This window comes from Amphiura filiformis, chromosome 4 (genome assembly GCF_039555335.1).
Source record: "Amphiura filiformis chromosome 4, Afil_fr2py, whole genome shotgun sequence".
NCBI classification, from domain to species: domain Eukaryota; kingdom Metazoa; phylum Echinodermata; class Ophiuroidea; order Amphilepidida; family Amphiuridae; genus Amphiura; species Amphiura filiformis.
The window spans coordinates 48608464-48618478 of NC_092631.1; the positions used below are offsets into that span (position 1 = coordinate 48608464).

The 10015-nt window shown below is 37.2% G+C and overlaps 1 protein-coding gene across 1 annotated transcript; it reads left to right on the plus strand.

Moving 5' to 3' along the window:
* Positions 1–2156: 2156 nt before the first annotated feature.
* LOC140149847 (probable enoyl-CoA hydratase) lies at positions 2157–9630 on the plus strand. The gene is made up of 7 exons (XM_072171878.1): positions 2157–2363; positions 3394–3555; positions 4018–4094; positions 5834–5978; positions 7360–7509; positions 8362–8502; positions 9267–9630. The coding sequence occupies exons 1-7, from the start codon at positions 2231–2233 to the stop codon at positions 9371–9373; spliced, it is 915 nt and encodes a 304-aa protein (XP_072027979.1). The 5' UTR covers positions 2157–2230; the 3' UTR covers positions 9374–9630.
* Positions 9631–10015: the final 385 nt, after the last annotated feature.

The window sequence follows — 10015 nt, forward strand, 5'->3', positions numbered from 1 at the left end:
CGGATGAAGACAACTTCCGATTTTGAAATGTGAGTGGTGAATTTAGTATATTTTTAGGCCATATTTTTTGCACCGCGAAATAGTGAAAAAAGTCAACGGTCATCGATATATGCCGACAAAAGTTTTGGAATCTACAGAAACAGAGCTTTAATTTGATACCAAATTTATTTTGCCAAGTATTGCAGGGACGCCAGGAATGGCGCTCGAAGTAGGCCAAAATCACACGTTATCCTATGGGACGCTTATTTAGTGTTGCGCCCCTTGTAACGGCCGTCATTATGAACGCGTTCTTTTTACATTCTTCGCGTAAAATAAGAAATGCGCGTCATGAAATGTGTTCTATTTCAATCATGATGATAAACAAGAATTACGAAAAGTCACCCTGATGAATTATAATTGGGAAAAATGCTTTATTGGCCGAGCAGGCGCCTGCAAAGTCTAGAAATTGTATCCAAAAATCTTCAAAAAGGCTCAAAAATGGGTTTTAAAGTTAATAGGCATTGTTAATCTGCATGAAGCCGTTTTGCTGCATATTCAGTAGGCCTATACAAAAAGATCATAATTGTTACTACTGAAACAGGGGGGGTGTTTGTACTTCACACTCATTAACAAGTGCTTTCCAAAACAAAATGGCAAGACAGATAATCTAGAAAAGAAATTAAACTTGGTTCAAAGACGTGCTTAAATTGTTGTCTGTCACTAGTTTTAGTGAGTTTTGTGCAAACTCTCGCATTGGAGGAAAAGTCGAAATATTCGATTTTCCGCGTTTCGGCACTGATCTTTAAAACAACATATCTCTTGAACGAAATGTCGCAGAGACATGAAATTTTCGGTGTTGAGCTACAAATTTTCTCTAATTTAATTAATAAGTGACAAATGTGGATTTTGAAAACTTTTAAATCCTTATAAGGGGCGCAACACTAAATCACTACGCATTTTATGTAAGAACGAAATTCGGCTAATATAGTCCATAGTGAGTATGAGATTGTAGCGACCATATCTACCGACATGTTCACTTTAAATCACTCAATATCAGCTCATATGAATTCGACAAGTGTCTTCAATGATAACATGCAGAAAAAACCGGACATTTTATCTCAAAAGAAATTCTCTGTGGCGGATGAAGACAACTTCCGATTTTGAAATGTGAGTGGTGAATTTAGTATATTTTTAGGCCATATTTTTTGCATCAGAAAAAAAAGTGAAAAAGTCAACGGTCATCGATATATGCCGACAAAAGTTTTGGAATCTACAGAAACAGAGCTTTAATTTGATACCAAATTTATTTTGCCAAGTTTTGCAGGGACTCCAGGAACGGCGCTCGAAGTAGGCCAAAATCACACGTTATCCTATGGGACGCTTATTTAGTGTTGCGCCCCTTAATTCCAAAGATAGTCACCTGACTTGCATATTTAGCCTATTTATTTATTTAATTGATTAATTAATTATTTAAATAATGTTAATTTAATTAATTTGTTTAAAATAATGATTAGGCCTACAATGCATACAATTGATCAGAAATACAAACCTTTTGGTATAAAGGCCATGTAATTATCCGGGGGGGGGGGGGAGTACTCACATACAAACGTTATAGGCCTACAGGGATGTGCCACCCAAAGTAGGTTTTCCACGAAAAATCCTCAGACATAGGCCTAGGTCTATGTTTTGAAAAAAAAAGAAAATCCTTAGACATGGGTCTCCTTCTAAAATTTTCTGTGCTATGCGTGAAAACATGTTGCTTTTAGGCCTACTATTTTCAAGCTCAAATTGTTCCTTATTTTCTGAAAATTCTTAGATATGGGTCCCAATTTTCGGTAAAATTACCCTTGGATATGGGTAGGCCTAAGGGTTCAAGAGCTCGGGCCGCACACCCCTGTCGGAAAAAATCCAAGTACCCCAGGTATAAATTATACAGTAGCTTACTAGTAGGCCCTAGTAGTAATGTGCTGGCTAGTCCATAAATGCTGAACATAAATGCAAAGCAATCTTATTATAGACACCGACCCAGAGAATAGGGCACAGTATGAACTTTTCCAAGGGGAATAAAATATTTCGCGCCAGAAAACTCTCCAATCACAGGCGTCTGACCAATCAGATAGCTGCAGTGTCATACAGGCTCTCAATTATTTCTCACCTCAGTTGACCTCGTACTCATAGCCCGTAGGAAATAAACAAAAACAACAAAATTGTGATTGATTTTGTGAGCTGGAAATAGTGAAAGCATTCAACCATGGCTCGTCATTTGCGATTTTTAATGCAAAACGTAGTTAGAGTCAATAGACAGCTATCACTTTGCAACACGAACAGGCCCATGGTAGCACCAATTAACAGATATTGTTCGTCTGACGCAGATAAAAATTCAGGTAAGCTTTATCATGGCATGGGGGTTAAAGCCATATTATAACATTTGCTGAGGAGAACGCCCTCACAAAATTTTTAAATTCTGGTTTTTACACGATTGTAATGTACTTTAGTCAATAAAGATACTCTGCAAAAATCAAGACTTAATAGGTGCTGTAGTTTTGTCAAAATCGAGATTTATACGATTGAAATATTAGTCGAACACGTATGCGCAGTACGTACACGGCATGCTGGATACACATACACACACACACACACCCAGAGGATTGTACCGTATTACAACCGCGGGAGTAACATGCATGGGCACTAGTAGTAGTAAATTCCAATTTTCTATGCTTTACCTCACTTGTTCGGCTCAAGGGGTCATATCTGACAGTAAAAGCTAACATTTTATGGAAAATAAATACTAATCTATTTTTACAGAAATGTTATAATATGGCTTTAAGTGGAAATGAGGGAATGCTGCTTGTTTACATGCATCGAACGTTGTACTTGGCTCAGTTTGGCTGTGAATCCGTATATTGCTTACGTACATTTTAATTTTTACATCTGGATATCCATGCATTTCATTTTTTACATATATTTCGGGGTTTTGCTTGGGGGGGGGGGGTTAACCATAATATATTTGATGGCTGCTTCAAATGCCACAAAGCAAGCCAATCTCCCCATATTTTAGATGGAGGATCAGGAGAAGGGGTTACTTATAGCATAAACAAACAAAATCAACTTTCCTGAATGTAAATTTGAATCAAATTCAGTTGATTCACTGTAAACACTCACGAAACAAATTAATTTATGCCAATCCGCAATAATACTGTAATTCAAAATATAATTTAAGTCGATGACGACTTTGTCCAGTGTAAATGGGGTATTAGATACTGGGTAAGTTGATTTAATACTAAACATTGTCTCCTTTGGCAATATTAGATCGGATTGTGTCACCAAAGTTATGAGCATAAAAACCAGTGGATAGTTGTAGGTGTTTGCACTGACAAAAAGATAAAATTTTTATGTACTTTTCTCTTGATGCAGATTTAGTTTTGACAGAAAAAAAAGACAACATTCTACTAATTGGAATCAACAGACCAGAGGTCCGTAATTGTGTCAACAAGGAAACCGCACGTCTCCTAAAAAATGCTTTCCGTGCCTTTGATAAGGATCATGGCGCTAAAGTTGCAATACTCTATGGGAAAGGTATACCTTTTATTTATAATGCCATCAAACAAAATTTGTTTTCTCTTAAAATTAACAAATATTTGCAAGTAAAAGAAAGGTTTCAACTTTTATTTTCTAATTGGCACTGATCATTCAATGGCATAGCCAGAGGGCAAGGGGAGGGGCAGCTGGCCCCTCTGTGAGATGTCTTGTTCCCTTTCGTGCCATCCCCTGTGGGATATGCTGGCTACCCTGATATTTACATTTTCAAGCCTTTTTTTGTACTTTTTACCCCAGTTCGACAATTTCTATCAAATTCTACCCCTTTGCCCACCCTGACAAAGTCCTGGCTATGCTACTGGTACTGATTTTCAAAGGTAAGCCAGGAAATTAATTTATAGCAAAAATTTATTTTAACTTCCAAGTTAAAACAACAAGCATTTATACGTTCCATACCAACAGTCCCATTTGTAAACTTGCTTGTATTTTTCCTCATTTCAGGTCCATCCTTTTGTGCTGGTCTGGATCTCAAGGAGCTTTCTCAGTATAAAGATTTGAAACTCCCCTTTGGACCAATGGTATGTATAATAGTACACATACTCTTATTATATGGTATGTGTGCACTGGTCAGGGTACATTCACTTCTGGTGCACAATGTCCTGCAAAGGCAGCGGTCATACTAGAAGTGGACTGATTTTGATATCCACTAAAAACACTAGCAATGCTGTGATCTTGATGCAATGATGCTTTTAAATATGTGTGTATGTGTTCATCAGCATCAGTTCTCCATTTTCCGTTCATCCTTGATGCTTTCAGGGTTGTGGTACCTCACTCAAAATATTTTGCTGTGGCTTGTCTCAATCTCTGCAACCAGCTTTCTGAAAACATCAGGGATCTTCATCTTCATTTTCAAGAGCAATCTGATGATTGATTATTTGTTTTTCTCTCTTATTGTAGTTTTGATTCATCATTCTGAGTGCTTCTCATGCATGCTTCTTTATTGATGTTGTTGTTGTTGTTGTTGCACAGCCGCCATCGGCGCTGTGCTTTCTTTTTACCGCGTTCTTCTTTCTTTCTTTCTTCTTCTTTTGGCAACATCATAATCAGCCATCATAGCCACATGCTTTCAGGCATGTTGACCATACTTGGTCAGTAGAACCGTGTGGTGGTGCCACAGATGTCACATGATCAACTTCCGGTCAAATGTCATCCACTTCCGGTCAATGGCTAAAACTGGGATTTTCACTAAAAATGCTTCTCCTTCCACATATTACATAGCACCGTGCCATCACTTGCACACATGCATCATCTATGGCCAGTGTCTAAAAGTTGTTCACAGAATTGGGATCAAAGGACAATAAGGGATCACTTCCGGTAAAAGTCTGAAAAATTTGTAAAAAATATTCAAAAAATCACTGTCTTTACAAATTACATAGCAGATAGTCGCCATTAGCACACATGCATTGCTACTAGCTAGGGTCTTGAGGATGCCTACAGTTTTGGGGTCAAAGGTCATTAAGGGGTTACTTCCGGTCAAAAACCAAGATTATCAAAAATGTTTAAAAAATTTTTATCTCAAAATGTAAACAGACCAGAGTAATTTAATCATCATACATGAATCAGTGTTACCTGATGTATGCATGGTATTTTTATTTTGGGGGTCAAAGGTCATTAAGGAGTCACTTCCTGTTTTTAGCTAAATAACTTCAAGAATTTTTATTTCGACAACCAAACATAGTAGAATTTTTAAATTAAAATTGGAACAATGCATTTTGTCGGTGTACATAAGGTTTTTTATTCATTGAGGTCAAAGGTCATTAAGGGGGTCAAAAGGTCAATCATAAATAATAAAAAAATCAAAATCCAAAAGTTCCGATTAAGCTGAAATTCACCAGGAATATTCCTTATGACATCCTAAGCACTATGTAATATTTTTGCGGGGTCAAAGGTAATTAAGGGATCACTTCCGGTTCTCACAGATTCGGGGTCATAACTCATTTGTCACTGCTGGCTGTGCATGCTCGCGGTCGCAGGCGACCGCAATCACGTCTTGTTGTTGGGTTTTTGTTGTTGTTGTATATAGTTCACTGTTTGTTGTAAAGCACCAAAGAAGTATTTGTAAATAATAATAATTTGTTGGTATGAACATGAATACATTTTAATGTAATTTCATACAAACATCACCAGGCATAATATGCCATTTCTGTTAGATCACAGTGCATTATAATGGTAATAAAGAGTCTTTTTTCTAAGTTGTTGCTCATTTTAAAAACTTGCATACCTTTGACATTTATGGGTTTTTTTTGGTTTGTTTCAGGGTCCAACCGTTTTGGAGCCCAAGAAGCCAGTGATTGCTGCAATCAATGGTTATGCTGTTGCAGGAGGTTTAGAGTTAGCTATACTTTGTGATCTCAGGGTTGCAGAGAAGAGTGCTGTCATGGGAATGTTTTGTAGAAGATTTGGTAAGATGTGCAACTGATCACAGAAAATTTACAGCACTTTTTGTCCAAAGTAAATAGTTCATGAATCTAGAACAAACCATAATACCCAATCTGGAATGTGGCTGAAAATTGGAGTCAAGTCCAGTTTTGTAATGAATAATGACCAAAACTTTGCCTTCTTATACTGAAATTTAACTTGAAAGTGTTTGTGAAAGGCTTGTGAAATTGAAGCAAATAACGGATTCAGCCTAAGACATGTACTGATCAAGTCCATTGAAACTGTGTCCTGGGTTCGATTCATGGTGGGAACACTTTTCTGCTTGTCTTCTTTATTATTTGTGACAGCAAACCTGGTGAAAAATTATGTTTTAATTCCCTTCGATCATGCCACTGTTTTTCCATGTTATAAATTTCTTCTACAGCCAGGGACAATGGCAATTTATTTCTCGCATTTACAGCCTAGCTACTATGGGCTGTTAGGGGGAGGAGATAAGTTTAAGTGACTGCTTATAGGTTTGAATTTCAACCAGCCTAATCACAAAGCTCTTGTGGCCAAGTGGTCTTGTAAACCTAAGGACCTGGGTTCGATTCCTGGGTGGATCAGATTTGCTGCTTGTCTCCTTTATTATTTGCGACAGCGAACCTGGTGGAAAATTATGTTTATTTGAAAACTGTGTATTCTGCCTGAGGAAGGGGGCACTCAGCTTACATTTTGGGTAGGGGTGTGCACCATGTGGTATGATGCGCCAAACTTTGGGAACTGAAAACTTATTTTCGGGCAAAACAGGGGCTTCTGAACTGAAATTTCTACATGGGGGGGGGGGGTCTAGTGACCTAAAACTGGGCCAAATTTTAGTGGAACCAAGAAATTCAATTTTTTTTCCAAATTTAAGCTAAAGAGGTACAACTGTCAGAGTTTGAGGCTAAATGACTGGAGCATGATCTCCAAATGTGGGTCTTCAGGTAGACTGAGCAAACTACATGGAAAAAAGTGACAGATTTTGCAATAGGATTCCTGTGGCAGAGAGCATGCGCACTTGTGTCCAAATTGACCTTTTGACCAAGTTTGTTGTTTTTAGAACTTCAGAGCATGTTCCTGTAACAACGGCGCGGTACAGTGACGCAGTACATGGGCGCCGCTAGTCAATCGCGCTATAGCGCACAACCAAAGCCCCATTGAATATTTTCACGATGTGGACTGTAAGTTAATCAGTCGTCACTACAAAGCATAACACAGTACATGCACAGTGTAGACGGCTGATTGGAATTAGTCAAGGTCTTCAGGACTGCCAATTTGTCTCCCCATATTGGGTAAGAACTGTTTATAAAGTCATGGCTATGATTTACCTCATTATCACTCAAATGTTGTATAATGATAAATTGATTTTATTTCATTCCACAGGTGTTCCTTTGATAGATGGCGGTTCCATCCGTCTTCCTAAATTAATTGGTATATCGCGAGCTTTAGATATGATCCTTACAGGGAGACCTGTTGGTGCGGAAGAAGCCTTGCAGTTTGGTTTGGTGAATAGAATTGTACCAGATGGCCAAGGTAAGGCAAGTTTGTATCAACTATGTGACATGACCTGATCCAGCCATACCAATATATCAAAGCTTTGCATAACTATGAGCAAAACTAGTTTTGTGTAAAAGGGGGAGGGTTAAAATATTGACTCGGGATGATGTTCAGTGTTGCCAAGAGATTTTCAGTGCCAAAGCATGGTAAATTGGCTGGCCCAGGCTGCACTGAATGACTCTCAATTAAAGACAAGTAGTCCAATTTTTAAGAAATCCAAAGAAGCACCCAATATTGGATATTTGGGCAGTTTTACCCAATTTAGAATGTAAATCACCCAATTGTGTGGAAAAACACTCGACTTATAAAACTTTCAATACTTACTAGGGAGTTACTGACCGATCAATAAATGGTTATTGTAATTTGGAGCTTCAGATACTCACAGGCCTGAGAGTGTGTCTTTGAAAAAATATCTGTTTTTGGCAAACGGAGGGTCTGGAACAGCTAAAAGAATCTGAAATTATTTAAACCATACATACTTTTGTACACACCAAGTGTAAACAAAAATCTGGAAGTTGAAAAAAAAAACTGGAAACTAACAGATTAAATTTGTTTATTTTGCACCCCCCCAGGCCCCCCCCCCCCAAAATAAATCCTGGTACCACCACTAGAGGAGAGGTTTCTGTACCACCACTGGAGGAGAGGTTTCTGTGCCACAACTAAATTGAATGTGTTTATCAGAATTGATAGTTTTGTTCATTTACACACATTGAATTAGTTTGGGTTTGTAATATCATGATTTTGTATTACATGGAATTCCTTTCGTTCAAGTAAAATGCTGTAATGTAAATGTAAAATTATTATGTATTGAATATTTTCTGTTCTCAGGTTTGGAGAAGTCCATTGAATTAGCCAAAGAGATAGCCTCATTCCCAGAAATGTGCATGCTGGCAGACAGGCGGTCAGCAATATACAACACATATACCAGAAATTCTTTTGATGATTCCTTGGAGTATGAGACTGAAAATGGTAGGTGATGAAGTACAATTTGTATTACTGTAAAGGGACATTTTTTGCATGATTAATTTTACAACCTAAACATGGGCCATTTTCAGAGCTTTATTTTAGTGAAAACCTCAACAGAGATATGCATGGCCAATTGTAGTGTTGTACAATAAAAAACAAAGGAAGTTGAATAATATTATTGACTATATTTCAAAATCAGTATTTCTGATATCCGACTCATTTTCCTTGATCACATCACATATGATTATAACTTTCCTGCACTGACTATGCACACATGTAATTCATGTCAGTGTTGTTACTTTCGCAGTATGGAACATGAAATAAATGTAACATGAAACTTTCACATTAGTTAATTTCAATCAAAGTTTGAGTCTTTCGTGTAACATAGCAACCGTCACTTAATGATATGTTTTAAAACGTAACATAAAGACTAAGATTCGGGGTGCAAATTTAACAAAACTGGTTTTGAGAAGGGGACCTTTTTCAAAATTGGCTCCAAAAATCTGGTAAAAGTGCTCATTTTCAATTGTTTCTTAGCCAAATTTGCAAAGAATTTCCAGAAATTGGCAAATTTACCTTTAATTAGTATAATTTTGGGTCACATTTTTATCAAATTTGGTATTTTGGTAAGTTTTCGAAGTCCCAGCCACAGTCTAGGGGAGGACTACAAGTACATTTTGCTAAAATTTATTTCTTGATTTTGATCCATTGTTTGTTTCTTTTATTCCTTCCATCACTTTGTGGATTTGATATTTTATTACATGCAGCTAAAGATGTGTTGTCCGAAGAGTCAATAAAAGGTGCTACAAGGTTTACAAAAGGACAAGGAAAACATGGAAGCTTTGACAACTTGGATAAGGACAAAGGTACATGAGGAGAAAAAAAACTTGACATAATAACTATGATGAAGGGATTGTTCAAATCACATCTAATGTGCTATACCAGTTGAATTCCATACATCCCCTATGGAAGATATGGCCTTAATCTCCCACACAGGGAGTGTAGATTTCATATGAAGTCACCCATTCAGGTAACTCCATTGGAAATTCACATTCCCTGTGTAGGAGATTAAGGTCATGACTTCTCTAGGGGGTGTGTGGAATAGTGCAATTCAAATGGTGTTGAGTTCAATATTACTGGCCAGGGAGGTAAATAAGGATAATTTACTGGGTGAGAAATTTAATTAAATTTTGCCCTCAAATAATGAAAAATAATGTACTGGGTGGGCAGCGATAATTAATGTTATCCAGGCGCTTTGATTTTTGGACATGTATACCTGGCTTTCATGTATAAAGTGGACATTACCCTCATCCTAAATGCATCTTCTGCCAATTGTTACCATATTCATGTCAAGAAACATTGTATACCATTTCACTTTGGGTACTACTAATAAATTTTATACTAATTATCTGTCACCATTACTCCTTTGTAGGAAAAAAAGCAGTAAAATTAGATGGTAATTATTATATGGTGTCCAATTTTGTGGGCAAAATAGTTTACAAATAATTTACTGGGT